Here is a 26,678-nt window from a genome sequence, read left to right as displayed (position 1 = left end):
TCCCAGTCAGTGCTATGTACCACTATATCGTCCAGATAGGCAGCTGCATACTGTCTGTGAGGTCTTAGGGTCCTGTCCATGGCCCTCTAAAATGTCGCAGGGGCATTTTGCAACCCAAAAGGCATTTTTTTATACTGAAATGAACCCTCTGGGGTAACAAACGCAGTTTTTTTCTTTGGTGCTACCAGTCAGTGGTATTTGCCAATATCCTTTGGTCAAGTCTAAAGTAGTTAGATAGCTGGCTTTGCCAAGTCTGTCTATAAGTTTGTCCACTCTGGGCATTGGGTACGTTTTAAACTTTGTCACTGCATTGAGTTTTCTGAAGTTGTTACAGAACCTCCAAGTACCATCAGGTTTTGGGACTAAAACGATGGGGCTAGACCAGTCACTATTGGATTCCTCAATGAAATCTAGCTCCAGCATCCTTTTTACTTCATCACTAATGTCCCTTCTCCTCGCTTCGGGAATTCGGTACGGTTTGAGCTTGACCCCATGTTCAGTAACAATATCATGCTGAACTGCTGAAGTCGTACCAGGTAACTCTGAAAATTTCTCTCTATTCCTTATCAGGAACTCTCTAGCTTCTTGTTTTTGGAAATAAGACAGGGTGTCTGGAATCGTGACCTCAGGGACCAGAGGGGACTCAGTACCCCTAGATGTTACAGGGACGGACCTCGCAGTTAAGGCCAGCCGATCCTTCCAGGGCTTTAACAAATTATTCTGGTAAATCTGCTCTGGCCTCCTTTTTCCTGGTTGCTGCACTTTATAATTGACCTCCCCAACTCTTTCCAATACCTCGAAGAGACCCTGCCACTTAGCTAGGAACTTGCTCTCGACAGTAGGAACTAACACCAGGACCCTGTCACTAGGTGAGAAGACACGGAGTCGGGCTCCCCTGTTGTATATTCTCTGTTGGGCTGCCTGGGCCTGCAGTAAGTGTTTCTTTACCATAGGCATGATCGCTGCAATCCTGTCCTGCATTTGAGTGATGTACTCAATGACACTTTTGTGGGGTGTCTGCTCCCCCTCCCTGGTTTCCCTGGCTATGTCTCAGAGTCCCAGAGGGTGTCTCCCATAAAGCAATTCAAAAGGAGAGTATCCCGTAGAGGACTGGGGTACTTCCCTGATGGCGAACATTAAGTACGGTATCAAGAAGTCCCAGTTTTTTCCATCCTTGTCCACAACCTTTTTTAACATACTCTTTAATGTTTTATTGAAGCGTTCTACAAGGCCATCAGTTTGAGGGTGGTATACGGAGGTTGGCAATTGGGTCACCTTAAATAACTTGTACAATTCTTTCGTTATTCGTGACATAAATGGGGCGCCCTGGTCCGTAAGGACCTCCTTAGGGATCCCAACGCGACTGAACACCATGAACAACTCTTTAGCAATGTTCTTAGTGGATGCAGTGCGTAAGGGAACTACCTCAGGGTAACGGGTAGCATAATCCATGATTACAAGAATGTGTTGATGACCCCGGGCAGACTTGGGGAGTGGACCTACGAGGTCCATGGCGATCCTCTCAAAGGGCACTTCAATAATGGGTAAGGGCACTAAAGGACTTCAGAAGTGGGGTAGTGGGGCTGACATCTGACACACAGGACAGGATTGACAATAATTGTCAATATCTTTCTGTATCCCAGGCCAGTAAAACCTGCGTAACACCCTTTCGGTGTTTTTTTCAACCCCTAAATGACCTCCCAGTAAGTGTCCATGAGCCAATTCCAGCACCACCCGTCTGTAAGGCTTAGGGACCACCAACTGTTCAACAATTTCATCGTTCTTTATATATACCCGATACAATAAATCTTCATTGCTGCTGAAAAAAGGAAAACAGGGCCTGTCCCCTGGTTTGACAGGTACATCATTAACCATTACTACATTCTCCCAGGCCCTGGCAAGGGTAGGGTCTTTTCTCTGTTCGGTACCAAAGTTTTCCTTGTGCACATTAAGATCAGCAAACTCCAATGTACCCTCAAGGTCAGCAGAAGGTTGTCCACCTTGACTGGCTGTGGGGACTTCCTCAGGCTCCTTCAGTTCTCCTGCCATAACAGAGAAAGGAAAATCTGGGGAACCTTGAGAGGAATCCCCTAAACCCACATTGTCGGTGCAGGCCAGGAGTTCTGTCTCCGCCACTGAGTCAGTTACGGTGACCGAGTCGGGACGGTCCCACAGTTCCCAAAACTTTGTGAAGTCTCTACCAATGATGGCCTCATGCACTAAGTGGGGCATAAGTCCGACCAGATGGGTCACCGTACCTAAGTCAATTTCAAAGCTAACAGTAGCTATAGGATACTCCCGAGTATCACCATGTACACAGATCACAGCAACTTTTTTTTGATTTATATTCACATTTTCAACCATTTCTGCTTTAACCAAAGTCACCAGACTTCCCGAGTCCAGCAAGACTGCAATAGGCTGATCATTAACAGTCATTTGGCATATGTGTTTTCCTACACCTGGCGCAACAGCGCATGAAACAGCAGCAAACATAGACTGCCTTCTAAGAGACATGTCACACTGCATGGGTTCATCTGTCAACGGACAGTTTGCTGCAACATGTCCCAGTTCCTGGCAATGGAAACACCTGATGTTACCCCAGTTAGGTTTGTTGACAGGCAGTGGTTTCCCTTGTTTGGGACGCCAAACTTCAGCTCTGGCACCAAAAGTCCTCCCCCCTGTCTCCTTGCCATGCTGACCACCCACTTCCCCTGGAACAGTCTTACCGATTGCCTGGGGAGACCGTGGTTTTGGGTGGAAAGTCCGTGCGGCTGTAGGGGTGGTGACCAGGTTCTCTGCAGCATAATACCTCTCAACAAGCTCCACCAGGTTGTCCGCCGACTTGGGGTCTCCTTGACTCACCCACTTCTGCAAAGGAGTTGGTAATGACCTCAGGAACCGGTCCATGACTACACGCTCCACTATTTGTGGCCCAGACAAGGACTCCGGCTGTAGCCATTTTCTCGTCAGGTGGATTAGGTCAAACATCTGTGATCTTGGGGGCCTCTCATCTCGGAAGGACCAACTGTTGACCCGCTGGGCTCGAACGGCCAAGTTGACACCGAGACGCGCCAGGATTTCCTGCTTGACCTTTTCATATTCCTGCATCCACGGACTCCAAATCCCTGGATGCAGCACCGACCCTAGCTGCATCTGTCCCCTCCGCCTCTTAGCCCAAGAACTGAGCGATCAAACACCACCGATCGCACAGCTCTCAGTCCTCAGCCTGCAGAGAGCTGGTGACCGTCAGTCTTTGCTCTGCCCCTCAACTGCTCACTGAAGCGCTGGGCTGTGGAGGGGCGGAAGCAGCTGGCCCAAGCTCTCAGTGGATTGCTGACAGGGTGTGCCAGCTGCGTGTCCAGGCTTTTGGGCACATCCCAACCATTTCTCGAGATCTTTTCAGAGCTTGGACCAGCATCCAACAGCTTTAGTTCACAAAACACCTCAACACTCCCACCACTGGAGTTTTTACACCAATGGACTTTAGGTATTTGTGTATTTCTACAACTGATTATGTGAATATTGTTTTGGTAAAGGGATCCTATAAAGGGATTAGTGTTTGCTGAACTTGCTCACTTAGTCTATTAACATTTCTCTGTGTAAAAAAAGTTTAGCCTGTATATCTTTTAACAGCTTTTGTGATTAATAAAAAAATATTTCCTAATAGTACTGGACGCAGGATCAGTAGCCTTGTTCATGGGTTATAGGCATCTACCAGGTGGTTGGAATTTGGTAAAATAGTGTCTTAGTTCTTAGCTTTTACTAGTGTCCTTGGGTGATAAACATTTTCTTTCTTTCGCTCTCTCTTTCCTTCTCTCTCCGCCTTCACCCCCCCCCCCCCCCCTCCTCCTTTGCTGTTTTTTTTTTCTGTAAGATTCCTCTATTTGGCTGCAGCTGCTTCAAAATCACTGCAGCTTCATTTGCAGATTTTAGGAACAGTTGTTATGTGCCACTTTTTGAGTAGGGAGAATTTCCCTGCTGCTGTGCTTGACTTTATGGGGTTGATTTACTAAAGGCAACTATACTGTGCACTTGCTACAGAGCTTAGTAAATGAGGTAAGCACTTTGCAGAGAATACTCAATCACATGCAAAGAAATAAAAAAGCACAGCATTTTTGCTTGCAAATGATTGGATGATTGAAATCAGCAGACCTTCCCTTTAGATCTAGAGCAACTGCACTTGCAGTGCATAATATATTTGCCTTTAGTAAATCAACCTCTAGGAGTAAAAAAAGGAACACAAGCGGGCGCAAGTGCAACCTCAATGGGTTTATTACGAATAAATAGCCAGATGCAAACTTACAGAAATATCATCCCAGTCGATGCCTTCTGAGAGGATACACGTTGGATTAGAGCTAGCAAAGTGACATCAACTAGCATGGACAGCACTGCAGACGGCTGTGCAAGATTTTATTCCATATCGTACAAATTCATTGTACTTGATTTAAGTGCAATTTTTTTTTTTTTTTAAATAAACCAGCTTTATACACTTAATGCACTATGAGCGTCTGTCATTATCTTTTATAACTACATGATGTGATTAACGAGATTAGAGAGCACCATAAGCCTTGATGCATTCCCTGGAACTGACTGACCACTTGTCTTCAGAGGCCCTTCCACTCACACGCATATTAACTCTTGGTGGGATCATATGATTTGTTAAAGGGCCAATTTTTGCATATAGAGCACAGTGGTGACACACTTTCCATTGTGGATTATTTCAGCTGCACTACAATAAGTTTGTTGTATTTGCATGTGGGAAAGTTGGAGCATCGTCTTTTCACTAAACACATTGAATTGTGGAGCACTGGACTATTTATGAAGTTTTTGCACCATTTATTATTTGTCATTTTTCGTGAACAGATCGTGGCTCCTTATTCACAAAAAAGTATTTTTGATGTAATTCACTTGTTACACCGTTCTGGGCAACAAGAGTTTCACTTATCCAGCGACACTTTGCCATTTGAACATTCACTAATGTTTGATTTTGCTTATTGCACATTGTTTATTGCATCTGTTACGTAATCATTTTTAGGATAATATCTCAGTCAAAAACTGTGCATCTTATTTATTTTGCAACTTTTTTTTCTCCTCCCTATTCAAGGAGTGTTTGATTGTAACAGTTTTTTTATTTCACATATTTGCAGCTGAGCGCACCTTTTTGTATTGTTTAGTCACATTTCAATATGTACCCGACACCAGGGCTTTCTCTGTTTTGCTGTGGGAGAGGAGCATTATCAGTTTGTGGCGTTACCCTTTGGTCTCGCCTCCGCTCCTCGGGTCTTCACAAAAGTGTTAGCCCCAGTTCTGGTATTGCTACATCAGCTGGGGATTGCAATACTGGGCAACCTGGACCACCTCCTCTTCTGAGGAGAGTCCTCTACTGCCTTGATGGATGACATGGAAATCACTATAAAGACCCTGAAGGAGTCTGGTTGGCTTCTAAATTACTAGAATTCTGCTCTAATTCCAAACAGGAAATTGGATTATCTGGGTCTGACTCTGGATTCAGCTCTAGCCAGAATATTCCTTCCTTTGGACAAACTCCAGAAGTTGCATGCTGCGATTCATCTACTGCTGTCCAGCAGGTGGTCCTCCCTGCGTACTTGCTTGCAGGTGCTGAGCCTGATGGTATCTACCTTCGAGGAGGTTCAGTTTGCATCCTTCCATACAAGGTCCTGGTAAAATGGGAGAAGTGTCTGAGGTCTCTGGACAATCCGATTAGGCTGAGCCGGAAAATCAGTGGGTCCCTGGTCTGGTGCATTTGCTCTCCTGCTCTTCGGCAGAGCAAATCCTTTCTCCCCTTATATTGGACAGTGGTCACCACAAATGCCAGTCTGTCTGGGTGGGGAAGTGTCCTGGGACTAAGCTCAGCTCAGGGTTGTTGGACGCTGGAGGAGTGCAAAATACCAATCAATGTCTTGGAACTTCGGGCGATCAGGCTTTGCCTGAATCACTAGACAGGTCGACTCTGGGGGCTCCCTTTATGAATCCAGTCAAACAATGCCACGGCGGTGGCTTATGTCAATCACCAGGGCAGAATAAAGAGTGTGTTGGCAGCCCTGGAAGGGGAATCCTCCGATGGGCAGAACACTTTGTTCCAGCACTCTCCACCGTACACATTCCAGGAGTGGAAAACTGGCGGGCAGATTATCTCAGCCGCCAAGCTTTGGACCAAGGGGAGCGGTCCCTTCATCCGGATGTGTTCCATCAGCTATGTCTCTGGTGGGGCACCCCCAAGGTGGATCTGTTGGTGTCTCAACAGAAAAGTACCGAGGTTTGTGGCAAGGTCATGGGATCCTCTGGCGGATGCTACAGATGATCTGGTGGCCCAGTGGGGCCAGTATCGTTTGATCTTTGCCTTTCCTCCTCTCAAACTTTTGCACAGGATTAAGGCCGAAAGGATTCCGGTCATTCTAGTGGCCTCGGACTGGCCTCGCCGGTCTTGGTACGCTGAACTGGTGCAGTTGGTCATCGACGTCCCTTGGAGACTGCCTCTCAGGGAGGATCTGCTGTCCCAAGGGCTGATCTTCCATCCTGCTTTACATTTGCTGGCTGTTGAAAACCAGGTGCTAAAGAATAGAGGTTGGTGATTCTGACAAAGCTGAAGGCTAGGAAGTCTACCTCTAGGAAGATTTACCATCGTACGTGGAAAGTGTACATTTCGTGGTGTGAGTCGATTGGTGTTCACCCTCGTTCTTTTTCAGTGCCTCGGATTTTGACCTTCCTTCAACAAGTTGTTGAGCAGAAATTGGCCTTGAGCACTATCAAGGGCCAGGTGTTGGCCTTGGCGGTCCTCTTTCAGCGACCTCTGGCCACGCACTCCTTGGTGTGTACTTTTATTAAAGGGGTTCAACATCTGACTCCACTGGTACGGTCTCCTCTACCGCCGTGGGATTTAAACCTGGTGCTTTCAGTTCTCGAGAAGCCTCCCTTTGAAAATATTCGGGAGATTCCGCTGCTTACGCTGTCTCAGAAGATGGCCTTTTTTGGTGGCTATCACCTCTGCTCACAGGGTGTCGGATTTGGTGGTGTTGTCTTATCACCACAAAGATCAGGTGGTCCTAAGCCCACGTCCCTTGTTCCTTCTGAAGGTGGTCTCATACTTCCATTTGAAGACATTGCGTCGCCTTCCCTGTGTCTCAGGCCCAAACATCCTAAGGAATTTTCCTTGCATGCCATGTAGTTTGAGTGATTTGGGGTGTATCTGGCAGTCAGAGTCTTTTCAGAGGTCAGACTCACTGTTTGTGATCACGGACAGGCCAAGAAAAGGGCTGTCCTCTTTTTCTGCGACCATTTCCAGATGGATCAGACAGATGGTGACTTAGTGCTTCTTGGGCCTTCCATCATCAGGCATCAGTGGCGCAGGCTTTCAAGGTGGCTTCTTGGTCTTCAGTGCACACTTTTATTACATTTTACTAAGTGGATTTGTTGGCATTTGCGGATGCTTCCTTTAGCCGCAAGCTTTTTAGAGAGTATGTTCCTTCTTTGGGGGTGTATTGTTCAGGTTGGGCTCCAGTTGTTTTTTTGTTGAGCTCCTGTTTGCTTGGTTGGCTATTGTCTTTAGCCTTGGGATTTTTTGTTGTCCCACCCCTCATGTTTGGCACTGCTTGGGGGCATCCCTATGGTTCTGGATATGGAGAGCTGTGTCCATCAATAAATAAAAGAGAAAGAGAAAATAGGATGTTTGTACTTATCGTAAAATCCATTTCTCTGAGTTCATTGATGGACACAGCACCCACCCCTCTATGGAGCTTTGCTACTTCTGACACTGCTTGTTACTAAACTGAAGGCCTATAGCAAAGAGGGGGATGTATACCATCTAGTACTGCCCATAGGCGTAGCCAAGTCTTTTTTCTGCCTAGTGTACTTCTCCTGTAGGGGGGCAATATAACCTATGATTCTGAATATGGAGATCTGTGTCTGTCAATGAACTCAAAGAAATGGATTTTACTGTAAGTACAAAAATTCTATTTTTTCGGGTTACTGTAAAATCCTTTTTTGGAGTACCATATAAGGCAATAGCAAATAACTAATATGAGACTGTATACAAAAAATGTCTAGATTCTTACCTGTTAAACTGTATACATTTATTTTTCATATGTGTTGCCACTGCAGATACCACATGTACCACTTATTGGGAAATACCACCCAACAATACCATTGCAAATTCGAAATATTTATGTATTGCGTGCTGAGATTACTAATATGCTGGATAAAGAATCATATAATCACAATAACGAGCAGATTACAATGACATTTTCCCGGCTTAAAAAAAGAAAAGAAATTGGCCTTGAGCACTATCAAGGGCCAGGTGTTGGCCTTGGCGGTACTCTTTCAGCGACCTCTGGCCACGCACTCCTTGGTGTGTACTTTTATTAAAGGGGTTCAACATCTGACTCCACTGGTACGGTCTCCTTTACCGCCGTGGGATTTAAACCTGGTGCTTTCAGTTCTCGAGAAGCCTCCCTTTGAAAATATTCGGGAGATTCCTCTGCTTACGCTGTCTCAGAAGATGGCCTTTTTTGGTGGCTATCACCTCTGCTCACCGGGTGTCGGTTTTGGTGGTGGACCACAAAGATCAGGTGGTCCTAAGCCCACGTCCCTCGTTCCTTCTGAAGGTGGTCTCATACTTCCATTTGAAGACATTGCGTCGCCTTCCCTGTGTCTCAGGCCCAAACATCCTAAGGAATTTTCCTTGCATGCCATGTGGTTTGGGTGATTTGGGGTGTATCCGGCAGTCAGAGTCTTTTCGGAGGTCACACTCACTGTTTGTGATCACGGACAGGCCAAGATCCACCTTTCCACAAACTATCAGTGAACTTGACAGCTGTGAAAAAAGATAAAATTATTCTAAGTGATTGAGCCTAAAGCAAAACGTAATTTCCCGACAGGCACTTACCTGTAATGCACATTTTCAGTTCTCTGCTGAGTGACTCCCAAACATCTATATTCTTATCACCAATAAAGTTCCTGTGATTTGAAACAGAAAAACCTGGAAGTACACTTAAGATTTGGTTTAGACGTATTTAAACTTTTCCTTTATGGTTGTTGGCTTTGCTGCATTTGAGTTTGCACAAGGCTGTGCCCAAACCTTGGGTCATGCCAACTGAGCAAATTATGGGGAAAAAAGTCCTCTGCCTTTCTACCTTGGCCCTTTGACCCCACTTCCTACTGAGCAACCCTGTTGATATGTTATGAAGGAAAGCCACTTTGATTAATAAGGAGAATTTTCATTAATGCTTTCTATATTTAAATCAAGCGCTTTCTTCTGCACTATTTTTGTTTTCCCATATTAGCTAGAGAAATTAATTACTGCTGTGCATGTTTCTTGAAATCTTCAAATATTATATGTTGGACCAAATAGCAAGTTTTACACCAGCTGGTGAGCAGATTCCCCATTCTAGTTCCACAAATCTCCATTGGAGTTGCATGTTTTTATGTTAACCTGGTTAATTCTTGTATGAGCTGTGTAGGTAAAACACTTAATAAAAAATGACTAGACCCCAGACAACTGTTTTTATTGTGTATTTATGTGTGTGGTATTGGATTCTGTTCTACCCCTTTTCCAGGAGACTCTTATTTTTCTGTTCACAATAAAGCACATAATAGCCTGGATTATCTAAATTGTAGGTGATAACAGATGGGGAAGAAGTGAATGATGAAGATATAGGACACCCACATGTGTATTAGTTTCATATGAATTATTTCTTGTGGTCTGATGAAAACTAAATAGAGAAGACAAGAATGTGATGAATAGCCAGCGTGTGAAAGATTACAACAAATGGTGAACAGTTTAAGATGTGCACAGATATAGAGAAATGCCAGTTGCACCCCATACCTTTCTTCGTATTGTAGCATCTATAATTTAGAGGATAATTTCTCCACCTGTGCCACTAAAGTGGAACTAAAGAGTGTCAAAAAAAAAAAAAATTATGAGCAGGTAGGCTTTGCAGAAAAGTTGTGGTGTGTCTCTTCTGCAATAAAGCAAACTTACCTGCCTGTTTACAGTCATCTTTAGAATGTACACTGAGGTGTACATTCTCGGCATGGTGCCAGGGTGTTTTATCCTTTCTATGTGATAGTTTATGTTTTTGGGTTGTATTCGAGATGTGCAAAGAGAGATCACACAAACACTCGTAGGTATAAAATTTAATCAAGTAATGAACGATAGATATAAAGATAACAAATGTAATAATCTTGGAAAATGTAACAAGAATACTTTATCTAAAAATACTTTTTCACCAAGGAGTCCCGTCCCACTTTCACAGCTTGGCACAAATGATCAGAACCAGGCACATTCATTTGAGCAGCCCTGAGACCAGGCTGATCCAAGTTTTAGTTGTGTTTTTTACACGACTAGTGTGTAAGGCTGGATACATGACCTTTTAAGGACTTGGTCAGTTTGTAATGAGATTCCTTTGGTATGAAATCAGGTAAGGTAGCCAGGCTTTGTTGGCTTTCTTATACATTAGTGAGCCACAATTTAAGCTGGATACACACTATACAACTTTTGTTGTTAGATTTCCTTTAGATTTACCTTCAGCTATGTAGTGCAGGGCCTGCCTAATTGCATACAAATTAAAAGTGTTTAGATTTGACCTCATATTGTATGGTTTTGGTAAATCTAAAGAAAGTTGTTTAGTGTGTATCCAGCTTAATGGAAAAATGTCTTTTCTCTTTCGTTCATTGACGGACACAGCTCCTGTCATTCTTGATCATTGGGTTTAGCTGTCCCCTACAGGAGTAGGACACTAGGCAGAAAAAACTTCTGGCTACACCCATGGGATGTCCCAGGGGGTATTCTCTCTCTTCCTTCTATAGTCACTCCTGCCTAGTCAGGAGTAAGGACCTAGTTCCTTTCTGGGATCTTTGGTCCTGGCAAAATTTTTTAGATAGGAATTTTTTTCTTCCTGGATTTTTCCTGTGAGATCTACTATCAAATAACTTTCCGTAGGCACTCCCCCTTGCCAAGTTCCTCATCCTGCCCCCCCTCCACATACTATGGGGATGTATTTTTTTGGGGTGGTCTGACCACTTTCCTGGGATAGACTGTGCTGCCGGCGACTGGACGATCAACTGGCGGGAGGAGGGGGTCGCACCTGGTGGGGGCTCCTGCCAGGGCCCCCTGTCCTGCCTGGATCCGTCCTGAGGTCTGGTCTCCCGATTTCTGGGTCCCTGTAGGCCTCATGGCGCCGCCATTTTGTTGTAGCATTGTGTATTCCCATACATGGTGGCCATGTTTGTGTAGTCCATCAGGCATTTTCTTGGGGTTTTGCATTGCAAATAGGGGCGGCCATGATGGCGGTGGGAGACCCTCTTTTTCCCTTGGTGCTCATTTAGCTTCCTGATCCCCACACGTAGTGCAGATTCTCCTGGTGATTGCAGGTGCCTTTGTCGGTGGGTGGTGAGTCTGGTGGGGTCCTCTCCCTCTCTGCTGAGGATCGCTCTGTGACTTGTGCTTGGCAACCTGGTGGGGCTGCCAGCATGGTCGGGGTTCTCCCTTAGCAGTGTGTTACACTTTTTTCCCCCTGTTGACTCATGTAGTCTTTGGAGCACGCATCCCCACCTGATCCCCTCTCTGAGGCTGCGGGGCCCTCCAGGTCGCAACCATCTATCTATGCACTGACGGGGATCTGGAATCCCTTGTGTCCTGGGTGGAGGCGGCTTATGGGCAATGGGCTAGCAAGAAGCGCCCCCCTGCCTTCCCCTGCCTCCGCTGTCTAATCAGATCCTGAATCTGATTCAGCTGCCATGAACGTGGGTCACCCTGCTGGCGCCTGGAATTCTCTATTAGTGACTGCGCACGGAAAGGTGCTGATAGATGCACTGATTTTGTGTGAGACTGGAAACATGAAGGACGCAGCTGAAGCTGCGATGGAGGCGCAGGTACCTTTTGCCACTCACAAGCCATACAGAGCTGCAAAGGTGTTTCCTTTCCCCTTCTATTTTGACAGAATTGTCAAAAAAGAGTGGGGATTACCAAAGCATCCCCGTGGGGTTCCTAAGCGCTTTACTAGGTGTTACCCCTATGAGGGGTCCCTCCTTAAGAAGTGGACTGTGCCACTAGTGGTGGACCCTCCAGTTTCCAGAAAAAACAGGGCAACCATGATTCCGGTGGAAGAGTCCCTGGCCTTAAAGGATGCGGCTGACCGGAAGGCGGAGGCTGTGGCCCATATTATATACACCTTAGCTGATTCGGCAATGAGGCCGGTATTTGCCATTCCCCTAGTGTCGCAAACTCTGCTCTGGTGGAGAACCTGGAGATCACAATACGAACTCTGCGAGAGTTTGGCTGGATTCTGAATTTTCAGAAGTCTGCTCTAGTCCTGTCCACGAAGCTGGACTATTTGGGCCTGACTCTGGACTCAGCCATAGCCAGAGTGGTCCTTCCTCTGGACAAACTCCAGAAATTGCAGCCTGCAATTCGCCTCCTGCTGTCCAACAAATAGTCATCCCTCCGGTTTTGCATGCGGGTGCTGGGCCCGATGGTATCTACCTTCGAGGCGGTTCTGTTTGCACAGTTTTATACGAGGGTCCTGCAAAGAGAGATTCTGACCAAATGGGACAAGACTCCGAAGTCTCTGGACAATCATATCCGGCTGAATCGGGGTACAAAGGAGTCACTGATATGCTGGCTTCGCTCTCCGGCACTACGCCTGGGAAAATTCTTTCTCAACTAGTAATGGGTAGTGGTCACCACAGTTGCCAGCCTGCCCGGCTGGGGAGGCGTTCTCGGCATGCATTCTGCTCAGAAGATCTGGACACTGGAAGAGTCCAGACTACCGGTCAATGTCCTGCAACTCCGAGCGATTAGACTGTGTCTGGATCATTGGATGGATCGTCTTCAGGGATGCCCAGTGGATTATGTCAATCACAAAGGGGGCACAAGAAGTTCCCTGGTGGCTCTGGAGGTACCCGGCATTCTAAGGTGAGCAGAATGATTCGTTCCAGCCCTCTCTGCCGTACACATTCCTGGGGTGAAAAATTGGCAGGTGATTACCTCAGTCGGCAGGCGTTTGTATCAAGGGGAGTGGTCTCTTCATCCGGAGGTGTTTCATCATCTGTGTCTCCAGTGGGGCACCCCTGAGGTGGATCTGTTGACGTCTCTGCTCAACAGAAAGGTGCAGAGGTTTGTGGCTCGGTCACGGGATCCTCTGGCAGACGCTCTGGTGGCCCAGTGGGGTCAGTATCATCTGATCTACGCCTTCTCTCCTCCCAAGCTTCTGCCCAGACTCCTATGCAGGATCGAGGCAAAAGGTATTCCGGTCATCCTAGTGGCACCGGACTGGCCTCGCCAGGCATTGTACGCCAATCTAGTGCGGCTGGTTGCCAACGTTCCTTAGAAGCTTCCTCTTAGGGGACACCTGCTGTCCCAAGGACCGATCTTCCATCCTGCTTTACGGCCGCTGGCTTTGACGGCTTGGCTGTTGAAGGCTAGGTGCTAAAGGATGGAGATTTGTCTGAGTGTGTGATTCCTATGTTGTTAAAAGCTAGGAAATCTACCTCTAGGAAGATCTACAATTGTACATAAATTGCGTGGTTGCAGTCTCTTGGAGTTCATCCTCGCTAGTTCTCGGTGGCTTGTATCTTAACCTTCCTTCAATGGGGGGTTGAACAGAATTTGGATTTGAGTACCATCAAGGGCCAGGTCTTGGCCTGGCGGTATTTTTCCAACGACCTTTGGCCACACACGCCCTGATGCATACCTTTCCCTGACATTTGGTTCCTTCAGTGTGGGCTCCGTTGCGGCCTTGGGATCTTAATTTGGTGCTTTCAGATCTACAGAAGCCTCCCTTTGGAAATATTAGGGAGATTCCCCTGCATATGCTGTCCCAGAAGGTGGTCTTTTTGGTGGTTATCACTTCTGCTCGCAGGGTGTCAGAACTGGCAGCGTTATCCTGTAGCTCACCTTATTTGGTGATTCACAAGGATAAGGTGGTGCTTTGCCCCTGTCCCTCATTTCTTCCTAAGGTGGTCTCTAACTCATTTGAATGAAGACATTGTGTTGCCTTCTCTGTGTCCCAGGCCTAAACATCCGAAGGAAATTGCCTTGCATGGCTTGGATGTGGTCTGGGCAATTTGGGTGTACCTGGCAGCTACAGAGTCTTTCAGGAAGTCAGACTCTTTATTTGTGCTCACGGATGAATTTAGAAAAGGGCTGTCCACTTCCTCTGCGACCATTTCCAGATGGCTCAGACAGACTTTGATTAAGTCCTATTCAATTAGAGGACAGGTTCCTCCTTTCCCTGTTAAGGCGCACTCTACTCAGGCGCAAAGTGCCTCCTGGGTGTTCCGTCATCGGGCGTCAGTGACACAGGTTTGCAAGGCGGCCACTTGGTCACCGGTGCACACTTTTACAAAGTTTTTTAAAGTGGATGTGTTGGCATCTGCGGATGCTTCCTTTGGCCGCAAGGTTTTGCAGGCTGCTATTAAAGAGGTTGTAAACCCATGAAACTTTTTTTTTTTTTTGCTGCAACCTGAAAGAGAAACCCATAATGAGCTTGTATGCCTCGCCTACTAGCTCATTATGAAATACTTACCTAAGAACGAGCCCCCGCCGTGCCGCGTCCGCTCACCTGTATGACGGGCGACATGTTCAGTCGTCCGTCTTCCGGAATCGCGGCATCTGGCCATCTGATTGGCCAGAGCCGTGGTGACGTCACTCCTGCGCGCGGGAGCCGACTGTCACGGCGCGGGGCTCTGAAGAAACGGCACCAGCGGCCGTTCCTTCAGAGCGCATGCGCCAGTGACGTCACTGGCTGCATGTAAGGTAAATATCTCCTAAACGGTGCATGTTTAGGAGATATTTACAGTATCTATAGGTAAGCCTTAATATAGGCTTACCTATAGGTAAAAGTGTCAGAGGAGGGTTTACTTCCTCTTTAAGGGGACCTGATCCTCTTTGAGGGTGTTTTTTTTTTTCAGGTGGGCTACAGTTGTTTTGTTTGAGCCCCTGTTGCCTGGTTGACTACTCTTTAGCCTTGGCATTTTTTGCTGTTTCCCACCTCTCGTGTTTGACACTGCTTTGGGACGTCCCGATGGTCAAGAATGACAGGAGTTGTGTCCGTCAATGAACGAAAGAGAAAATGGGATTTTTGACTTACTAAAAAATCCATTTCTCTGATGTTCATTGACGGACACAGCACCCAACCCCTGTGGAGCTATAATTCTCCTAACACTGCTTGTAACAAAACTGAGTGACTATAGCAGGAAGAGGGAGTATACCCCCTTGAACTGCCCATGGTAGTGTAGCCAGAAGTTTTTTCTGCCTAGTGTCTTACTCCTGTAGAGGGCAGCATAACCCAATAATCAACAATGACAGGAGCTCTGTCCGTCAATGAACATCAGAGAAATGGATTTTACAGTAAGTCAGAAATCCCATTTTCTTCATCACAGGGTGTTGTTATGTATGTCATCACACAACTGCTCCCTAATGTTTCAAAAGCAAATAATTTACTTAAAAAGAGGTTTTAACTTTACCCCAATCTGCCTCACACTAGAAAAAATGATTTTGCTAAACATATGTTTTAGGATGCTGTTATATCATTTCTTATGTTATATTTAATTGGTTAAATTTCAACATACATAGTATTTAAAGCTGAACACCAGCCCTAAGTTCTGTCTTACACAGTTGTACAGGCTTTTCTCTTGTACTGAATTTGCTTACTCTGATTTCACTGCAAGCTTCTAACAGTGTGCATTAAAGCTACAGCAAGTCAGATAAAACCTACCTAATTTTCTGGCTGGAGGACGTCTAGCATCATCTACCGCTTTCCTCCCCAGGCTTACTGTGCTTGGCTCTCCCATTTTATTCATTGGATTTCATTTTTTTCAATTATGGAGGCTCAGCATCACATGTGGGCATTAACCACATCTTCCTGGTGTCAGTAAGCTATGTATAGCACTCTGCCGGTCCCTCCTACCAGCCATTATCTGTCTGCATTGCATAGGGAAGTGCAGTGACCTAGTGATGATGTCACCTTGTCTAAAATAAGGTATGTAATGAAATCAGAATTTATTTAGTAATTTCATTACAATGTTGATAGCAGGGAGGAACCAGGGAATGCAAAATATAAGCAGATTAAACCCCAGCTTAAAAAAAATCATATTACATTTAGGTTATATACGTAAACAGCAAGGAACGGAGAGTTTTTTATTTTTATGGCTGAATTGAGTATTCATGCAGATGAAAAGTACATGCAAGTATTTATCATTGTTGAGGACATTGATGAATGAAGTTCATATTTTACCAAGACGTGGTGACCTTTTCTATGTTAACGCCTTTGTTCTCAAACAAGACATCAAACTCATATTACTCGGTTCTGCAAAGGTTTCTCTTAGGAATTAATCTGTATTCAAGTATCAGATATTAATGTTATCCCTAACACACTGTTTAATAGTATGCTTTCTCATCCTAGTGTCATTTTGTGCTAAAAAGAAAAAAAAATGAAGATTTTGTTTCATGAACAAAGAACAAAAATCAATGGTATCATATTCAGAAATGAACAAGCTGTTTTTGGTCATGCCTTCTATAACATACTTTTATTTAGTGATAAAGCTGCATTGTTTATTAATTGCAGCTATTCTCTATTGCAGGATCTCTTTTCAATCAATGCTTATGTTTATGCTCAGAAGCCACAACTGGATATTCACAGTTTTGAAGGTAACTTTACACGGGTACGTAAATGCTCTCTAATTTTTCATACACACACAATATGCCCAAGAGACAATATTGCATTGACTGCAGAGCAAGAGAAGCTACAATAATGTGAACTGCACCTGTATGATCTGCCACTTCATAAGTGAATATTTTATTCAGTAATCAGATGTACTGCAGTCATAGCATATTTGCCTGTCACCTGAATTACTTGAATAACTTGTAATTTTTACTTACTGTAATTTTTATATGATTAGCCTGAAGTTTAGACTGCAGCTGCATTATATTTTTTCAGCTTTAAAATTTAGCTTGGCTTTTTTCTAGTATGACAGAGTTGTCTGCTTTATCTGTATAAGTATCCATTTATCTCTAGAATGTAGATGACTTGATAATTAAAAAAATAAATGCTCCACGTTCTGTGGGATATAGGTTTTGTTCTATCACTTTCTGTTATTGAGCCCCTTCTTTACTTGTGTTTATGGTTTTTGTATCTTGCACCCAAGCAATTCTGCAAAATTATTACTCAAGCTAAAATGTAATTGCAGTCAGTTTTAACAGTTTATACACAAGGAGCGTGCAAAGCATAAGGGTAATGATGAAGTATAATTGGTGATTTACACAAAACTTGGGATTTGCCAAAGCAGAGGCCAGTGATATGTTGTACATTCGCTGTGGAAGTAAGGAGAGTGGTGTTGCTTTCTGGTTTTATTGGACTGAGGTTACAGCAGGCTACCCCAAGTTTATGCTGAATAAAACAAACTTGTGAACTAAAAAGAAGCCTTTTAGATCTAATACTTAGACAGCTAGAGATACCTGCATATACCTTCAGTAGTCTACAAGCCCTGAATACCGAGCCATTCTAACAGGCAAAGCTTTAGTACTTCCTGGTAGTGTTAGGACTTATGCATACATGTGCAGAAGGCCATACACTTCTCAATAAGGAGTGTATTTCTGTGACTGGGAGTCACACATGTTTGGCCACAGCTGTGGCCAGCACCCTGCGCAAATCAACGACAGGCTGATAGTTGACATGACTGTACCGGGTGTAATCACACATCCTAGCAGTTACAGCATACAGGGATGGATGAGTGACCCTAAACATGGGCAGTCTTTGTCCAAGGCCATTAATTTGTCTCTGTACACTTGTAACTGCTCAGATGTGTGCAGACACCTGTGACTCTCAGGCGAAAAATTACGCTCCTCTTAATGATGTACGGCCCTCTGCGCCCATGCACCCATGTTCATGAGTTATTTACATAGAACAAAGTTCTCAGATTAGTCTTAATACCATGTTGTGAACTTTTTTACCTCAATGATAGTTGTATTGCTTCATTTGTTAAAGTACTTCCAGTGGTACCTCTCCTATGGACAATGCCCTGTCTTACTCATACACACTGATAAATCAATCGCCATCAGAATTTGTGCATCTATACCTCCTCAAGTGAGAGAGGGATCTTGGACTGCCTCTTACAACAGCTCAAAGATAACTTTTGATACTTCACCCACAAGTCATCCATAGTGAATAATATGCAGGAGTAAGGATTTAAAATCTTATCAAGATGGTATAGAGCAGTGGTCCTCAACCCTGGTCCTCGGGGCCCACTAACAGGCCAGATTTTAAGTATTACCTTGGGGAGATGCAGACTAGAATACTGCAATCACTGAGCAGCAAATGAGATCACCTGTGATGTAATTTAGTTATCTTGCAAACCTGGCCTGTTAGTGGGCCCCGAGGACCGGAGTTGAGGACCACTGGTATAGAGTACCTACAGTTCTATACAGGTGCTTTCTGAAAGTTTCTCCAATCTGTTGGCATTGTGGGAAATAGGAGGGTACATATTCTGGCATTGCCCATCTCTTCAGGGTTTCTGGGAGGCGGTACAGCTATGTTTTAAGAAACTTATAGACGTTGGCCTTGGAAAAAAGCCCCCCCCCCCCCCCCAACAGCTTTTTTTGATAGTGTGCCAAGTTGATGGCCCTCTTCTCCCTTAAGGAGAACTCACTCTTAGGTTATTTAGTTTATTATTTTATATTTGGATTCCTCAGGCAACTCTTTAATCAACTCCTTCACTGTCTCCTAACATCACAATAGAAGCAGTGCATCTGGATTGGTGAAACCTCAGTAAAAGCCTTACTGGAACCCCATGCCATAGGGATGGATTGTAATGTTGCTTTGGGCACTGATCCCTGCATGGGTGCTCACGTCAGCACTTTGTCCAACATGTGTAATCAGCTACTGGGTGCTATATAGATCCAGGGCCATCCAGGGTCCATCCTATGGAACCCAGACCCTAAAGACTTCTTTGGGGTTAAAGTCGCTTAATGGGTGAAATCTGAACACTATATAGGGTCAAGCATCGTGGAAAGGCAAGACAGAGTTACCCTGTACCTCTTGACTGGTACTGTAAAATCAGGCAATGTTTGGAATGTATTCACTTTACAGTGTACATTTTTCAAACTTGACACTACTCAGAGCTTACTGTTATAATAAACCCACTTTAGGGTCTCCACTCCAGCATCTTTGTCCCCTATTTGATGTATTCCACTGAGGGTGCAGGTAAGGCAAGAAGTCTGCCCTGGTGCCATGTAATCTCAGCCACCTCACACCATACAAACCCAGCGTGTAATAGGTTAGCTGAACAGCCTCAGCCTAACTCTATCCAGGCCGTGCCCCCTGACATGTTTCGGCCCAGGCACGGGGCTTAGTCATGGAAGTAGGGATATCTCTGTGGTAGGGAAGGTATATATTGCATCATGCTATTAAAGAATAAATTGGAAAATTTCAAAAGCCCCCCTCTCAAAAATGAAAACAAAAAGTAAAAATAAGAATACAAATAAAGAGCAACCAAAACTAAATAGGAATAATCAAAAAAGGTTATTAACAAAAAAGGATACCCTGTAAAAAATCCAGAAAAAGCCCTCACACCCATTTAAAAAAAAACTATGTTTAATGGAATTACTCATTAAGAACCCAAAAAGAAAAACATGAAAAGGTATGATTATGGGGATCTTCCAAATAAGAAAGACTTACTCAGTAATGTGCAGGGGAGAAAAAAGAAGAAGAAAAAGTTGAGGTATTAGTGGAAAGAAGGAAGATGTATGGGGGGGAGGGGGACAGAGAAAAAAGGGGGTAGGGAGGGGGAAGGGGGCCTAGGAAAGAGGGGGAGGGAGGTGGAGAGGAGAAGAGGAAAGTGAAAAAGGGGGTGGGGGAGAGAACAAAAAAAAGGTGCAGCAATTATTAATAGTGGGTAATGTCCCATAACCCACGTGTAGAGAACACAGGCGGTGATGAATCAGTGTGGGGTCCACAATTTTGGTCTTCCATTTAGAACCAAAATGTGCAAAAGTGTTAAGATCTATAATTGTATAGAAAAGATCAAGACCAGTGCAAAATTAAGCCCTTGGGACAGGGCACTGTGAGCTTCAGGTGACAAGGCATGAGCTGAAAAATTCAAAACATTTGTGGTGGTTGATGATTGACTTTTTCTGGACTGGGGTATTTTTTGCATTTTTTTCTTTGTTTATTCCTGTGCCCCCCCCCCCTCCCTCCCATGGGGGTTTTTGACTGTTTTGAATGGCGAAAGTCATAATTCTAAAAGGCGTCTTTCCACTTACTTTTCCTATCCTGAATGCTTGTTCATGACCTTGAAGTCAAGTTTGCAGAAGTGTCCCCCTATGTATCGGAACAGCTGACACATTTCGGTGTACTGGTGGATGTGGATGGTGTTCATGGAATGTTTGGATCCACCATACATGTATCTCCTACCATATCAGAGCTTAGTCTCAGGTGGATGACCAGGTGTTATATCACATCACTGATTGAACACGTAAACACTGCATCCACCTTTTGCCACGAGGACTTCACTATGGGACAGTTGCTGCATACTCCTTCAGAACATGCTTTGCCCTATATTCCACACTCTAATCTGTATGTACAACACAAGGTCAAGAAAAATTCTCTGGTGAACATTCACTCATCTGAAGGCCCACACAAAACTCAAGAGTGGCATTGTTTCCCTTTCATCAGAGAAGGACCTGATTTTAACAGCGGTCTCTGCATCTGGCTCTGGTTCCATTACAGGCACACAGCAAGTAACATACCTGACAAAGGCAGAGTTTTCTATATCTATATCATAATTCCTTCTCCATCTCCTCCATTGATACCCAAGTCAGATCCTGATATGCCTGACCTAGAAAAGGTGAACATAGAAGGAAATGAAGAGGACCCAGAGGCAGTAATAGAGGAGGCTGCAGATTATGTCTCACCCCCAGAATCCTAAACACCTGAAGCTGCACGTTTGCACAAGAAGAAAGGTGGGACTAATTATACAGAGAATCTCCTAGCTACAGAGTGAAGTAGGGACAAATTTATTTAAAGGCAAACAAACAGCAATGCATGTGTAACATGATAGATAGCATAATCTTGGCAGACTGCTAGCCTTCTATGTAAACACACAGTAGGTACTTGTAGGCTGCAGGAAGCTGACTGCCAACCTAACTTTATGCTGGAATCACCTATGCTTTTTTCCCACCAATGGGTTTCCTTATGAAACCAATGGAAGTGCATGCCATTGTTCATTATCATTAGTGCCTCCTCTCAGGACATAATGAATTTGTGTCACAGAATTCAAGGAAGTAAATATGTGGGGAACTTCACAGAGTAATTTTAAAGACTTCAAGATTGCTCAGATTTATAGGAATATACTAAAATTATTTGAAAAATAATGTGGAAATGAATATTTGATTTTACATTTTGACTATGGTAACCCTTCAATGAATGCCACAGTAGAAGACCTTAAAGAGGATCTTCACCCTGTAAACAAACATTTCAATGTCAGCAGCTACAAATACTCAAAAAAACACACACTTACCTGTTCCAGGATCCAGCTACGTCCTCACCCGCCCCGGCTCTTTGTTGAGTCCAGGCACCAGCATCTTAACTATGACATTCTCATGGTGCTTAACTCATTTTGACGCGTTTATTTTTATGTCCGTGGAAAACACGTCAAGCAGAAACCCCTGAGTGAGGAGAGTACCATGCATGAGACATAACTGTGGTGTCTTGTAAACATAATAACAAGGGTATTGTTATTACATTTGCAATACATAAGGGCTCGTTCACATTTCTAAACGCTCAATTTTAGCGCGCAGGCAGCTAAGTGTTTTTTTTATTTTATTTTATTGGAAATGCACAAAGTGACACTTCATTCATGACTCCACACAGCTTACCTGTGCACTGCATTGCACTGCAAACGGGTCACATAGAAAAACAATTGTTTTCTACGTGCCTGAACGGTAACTTCCATTTTATCCAGTGTGAAAAGAATGCCAGTCATCACACTATGTGTGAACAAGCCCTTAAAAAACACAAGCACCTACAAGTTTAAGAGGGGTTGAGTAGCATTTTCTCTAAGAAAAAAAAATGATTCATTCTTTTGAAGTTCCCCAAAAGTTCTGATGCAACCAAACTTTGCAAACATTTTGTCTGTTGGTAATTTATTTTATACTTGATTATTTATTTTAATAATTTATATAACACCAGTACATGTTGCATAGTTTTACAGACTGCCTAGGCTATTCTGATCTGACCCTGCCACAAAGGAGCCAACAGCCTTATGTTCTTTTCACTTTCATACACACACTTCTATGGTCTGATTAGGTGGTAGCCAACTGAAAGGCCTGTACGTGTTTGGACTTTGGGATGCAACAACTGAAGAAATCTATTCCTAATTAAACTTTTGAGTGCCAACCACTTCCAATTACCACACTGCCCATGGGAGAGTTCTGTTAGGATGTATTTGTACCCAAATATGATATAAATGTCACTATTTAAAAGTAAGTAAAATTACTATACTCTGCCTCCAGGTTTTAAAAAGCCAGTAAATGTTCACAGGAGAATTCACTAAAGCAATAGCGTCACTTTTTTGGCAGTATGGCTCATTTAATATAGCATGCTTCCTTATTCATGAAAGCCTTGCACCAGTTTCAGTATAGGTATCGACATGCACCAGATTTAGGTATTTTTTACTACCATCATTTTTAGAATCTGTCACTCTGGCTGCAGCAGATTGCGTGTTTACTTAATAATATTTTTGAGTTTTACGTTTACAACATTGGTTGCTATGACGAAAGACAAGTGAAATGAAAGACAAGTTCGTATTTTGACTCTAGATAACAGAGGGGATCCTTAGCCACTATTCAACACATTAGCAGCTTTGCTATCTGATCACTGCTGTCCGCTGTCAATCAAAGGCAGGGGGGGACCTAATGGGGAGCTAGAATTCCCCATCAGGCTCCTCCCACAGGACAACTTAAATTAATTTGATCGTTCAGCAAATTCAAAATGTATCAAATTCATTGATCTCTGCACCTGTTTGATGGAAAGAGCCTGATAAGGAGCTCTGATTATTTCCCCATAGGTGCGCCTTGATTTTTTTGGACATCGCATGGCAGTGGGTGGATTTCAAAGCTACACTTATAAAAACAATGCCATGCTAAAATTGGTGTATAAGGGTCCAACATGTGTTATAACACATAATAAAATCACAAATGTCTATCATAAATACCATGTTTACATGTATGTAAAAAGTAATAAAAATTATCAAAAGTGCATAGTGCAAAAAATAGTGTATAGGTCCAAAAGTGCTTACATCTTTCAATGAGAGAATGTGCAACAGTGCAAAATATCCCGCTGAATGAATAAATCAAAGTCTCCAAATCCGAATCATGAAATCCATATAGAAAAGAGAGTTCTGTGAACAAAACTGGAAAGAAGGAAAGGACACCGCCAGTGCCCCAATCACCAAATAAGAAATCTTGGAGCGCTTACCAGAAATAGTGGACTCTATTACCAATGGCATTCTCCTCAACACTGCGCCCATTCGAGACACATGTGATCTTATCCAATGCTTGTTGTTCTTATGGAAATTTAAATTTTTTACTTTACAATAAATGTAAATTTTTGGACGTTATTACACTATGTGGAGCTTCTTTATCTCTTTGAGCACCTGAGCCAGCGAAAGAGGGACCATACATCAAGGGTCGTTTCAGCAAGTTTTATACCCAATGCTCATGCGACTCTTTGCCATTGGTAATAGAGTCCACTATTTCTGGTAAGCGCTCACAATCTAAATCCAGAGGGTCCACCCAGTCTCACCAGCGAGCGTGCGCAGTCCTCAGCTCTGCACTAGGTCAGCCACGACATAGCCCCACTGGAAGGGGGCTGGCCTGCAAGTTAAATGTCTCAAGAGGGCGCATACGATCTGGCCTCGGCCTAAGTCGCAGCATTCCTCCTGGCCGACAGCCCCCCCCCATTCCAATGGAGAGGTGGTCTATCCGGAGCGGTGCCCACCATGTTTTCCTGGTATGGTAAGTAGCTGCCCCCCCTCTCCCCCTGGAGGGATTTGTAGTGGACGTAGGCCCCTCCCTGGGACGGTGGGACCCCGGGGTTCCCCTCCTACTCCCAGTCCCTCTAAAATTTGGGGGTCACTGTGGGTCTTCCGCCCTCCTACCTGGGTGAGGTTTTTAGCTGGCTTTTGCCACATGCTCTTATTGGGGGGCTTGTTGGAGCCACCCTTGGGGTTGGTGCCTAGGGTAGGGATGTCCTCTGGGCTCCCTGCTGCAGTTTTTGGACTGGGGGAGCAGATGGTTTAGCACCTGTGAGTCCCCACCTCATGCTGCCAACTTGGAGCTTTCCTTGGAATAGTGGCGCTGTGAGGGCGGTTTAATGGCAGCCATGCCGCCATTATTATGTAGGGAACCGTCCCCTTTTTTATCGCTGCAGTACCATCAGGGTACCCTGCCTGCGTCTCTGCGTCACAGCTTTTAAGGGTGCTATTTCCTATTATGCAAACCTCTATGGAGGGGCTTGCAGGGCGACTCCCTTGTTTTTTTGCGGTGTCCAGTAGGTGGTCTATTCATGTGACCTTGGTCAGCATTCCCTTTGTGGGATCGCAGTCGATGGTCCTCCCCTGATTGTTATGTTTTCTGTGTGAGCTTAATATATAGCCCCCGCCCTCCCCTGCTTCTTCTGTCTCATCAGATCCTGAATCTGATTCAGCCATCGTGGACCCGAGTCACCCTACTGGGTCTGCGTCCACGCACCCTGAGTGCTCAGGTAGTGAGGATGATTCCTCTGCTCCTCTAGCCACGCATGAAAAGGCGCTGGTGGATGCACTGATTGTGTCAGTGCCTGAAACTTTAAAACTGGAGGATGCGGCTGATGCTGCGTTGGAGGTGCTGGTCCCTTTTGGCTTCCACAGGCCCTTCAAAGCGGCGAGGGTGTTCCCCTTTCCCGCTTACTTTAAAAACATTGTAACAAAACAGTGGGGTTGTCTAAAACGCACTCTTGTGGCCCCTAAGGGTTTTGCTATGCGGTATTTTTATGAGGATTCCCTGCTTAAAAAGTGGACAGTCCCACCTGTAGTGGACTCACCGTTTTCCAGAATAAATAAAGCTACCTTAATTCCGGTTGAAGAGTCCCCGGCATTTAAAGATCCAGCTGATAGAAGGGCGGAGGCTTTAGCACACCATATGTTCACTGTGGCTGGTTCGGCACTTAGGCTGGTATTTACTATTAGTGAAGAAAAAGGTGAAGGCGCCTGGCCCTTTCTAAAGATGTTGCAACCTGCTGCCCTTTTAATTGTTAGGTAACAATAAATAGATCGATAAATGGTAAAAAGGCGCTGGTAATCTTAGGTAAAAAATATATATATATAAATTATTTAAGAGTGTGTGATCTCATTCAAAAAAACTTCTAAAAATTCATATAACCAAGTACAGGTATTAGTGGTGCATACATATATAATATAAATAAATATTTATTATATAAAGTGCAAGTGTTGTGCAACTATTTGTGCAGAAAAAAGTGCTTATATGTGCAACCTGCTTTAATCTGGTAAGAAGCAAAGAGTGGCACACCCCATCACCTGGAGAACCCAAGATCCAAGCAATTAATTTATCCAGTTTTTCCCTGCATGAATTGACTTGGACTATGAATTTCCTATAAGCACTTTAATTAAATCACCGAAAGCACTACAAGAGTGGTCACAATATTTGTTTATTATTTTTTGGTATAATAATTCATGATATTTATTTTATCCGTGGCTGCACATATAAGCACTTTTTTCTGCACAAATAGTTGCGCAACACTTGCACTTTATATAATAAATATTTATTTATATTATATATGTATGCACCACTAATACCTGTACTAGGTTATATGAATTTTTAGAAGTTTTTTTAAATGAGATCACACACTCTCAAATAATTTATATATATATATATTTTTTTACCTAAGATTACCAGCGCCTTTTTACCATTTATCTATGGTATTTACTATTGCCCTGGTGTCGCAAACTCTAACCGAGTGGGCTAAACTTTTACACCGAGACCTGGAGGGGAAACAGCTCCCCCCTGCCTTTGCGGCAGTTGGTCTAGGAGCTACAGTTCTGTCATGCCTCTTTGGGTGTGGCTCCTTTAATTTCTAGGCTGTCTGTATCAGCAGTGGTTCATCGGTGTGTTATCTAGCTGAAATGCTGGTCTGCGGACCAGACTTCTAAGAAGGCCTTATCTGATCTCCCCTTTAAAGGGGATTGCCTGTTTGGAGCTTCATTGGAGGACATCATTGAGGGTTTCACAGGGGGGAAGAGTACTCTTTTTCTGCAGGCTACCAAGGGCAAGGAGCCCCATCGTAGACGTGAGCCATACTTCTCGGCTCATAAGAGGCTTTTTCATCCCTCAGGGTCTCAGTCATTGGGTCCAGCTACAAGATCGAGTTTCGGTCTTATCCTCCGGAAAGGTTCTTCCCTTACAACCTGCACTTGTCCCAAGATCGCTTACGGGGTTCTTTGGGGCAGTGCAAAATTTGTTACTTCAAGGGGTGGTTGTCCCGGTTCCAACTTCTGAACTTTTTGCAGGGTTTTACTCAACCCTCTTTACAGTTCCAAGGAGGGAAGGCAAGGTACGTCCACTTTTGGACCTCAAGGCACTAAACTGATTTGTGCAGGTACAGAAGTTC

At 44.3% G+C, this 26,678-nt stretch overlaps 1 protein-coding gene across 2 annotated transcripts in view; it reads left to right on the top strand.

Moving 5' to 3' along the window:
- Positions 1-26,678, top strand: part of ATP9B (ATPase phospholipid transporting 9B (putative)) — a 578,806-nt gene that overhangs the window by 308,871 nt on the left and 243,257 nt on the right. For both annotated transcript variants that reach the window (XM_082258664.1, XM_082258663.1), the window contains exon 9: positions 16,600-16,680. In XM_082258664.1, coding sequence (XP_082114790.1) covers positions 16,600-16,680 — 81 coding nt within the window. The remainder of the gene's footprint in view (positions 1-16,599; positions 16,681-26,678) is intronic.

This window comes from Pelophylax lessonae, assembly GCF_965119305.1.
Source record: "Pelophylax lessonae genome assembly, chromosome: 5".
Taxonomy (NCBI): Eukaryota; Metazoa; Chordata; class Amphibia; order Anura; family Ranidae; genus Pelophylax; species Pelophylax lessonae.
The sequence above is the reverse complement of the archived record's forward strand: the minus strand, read 5'-3'. Positions and strand labels throughout refer to the sequence as shown.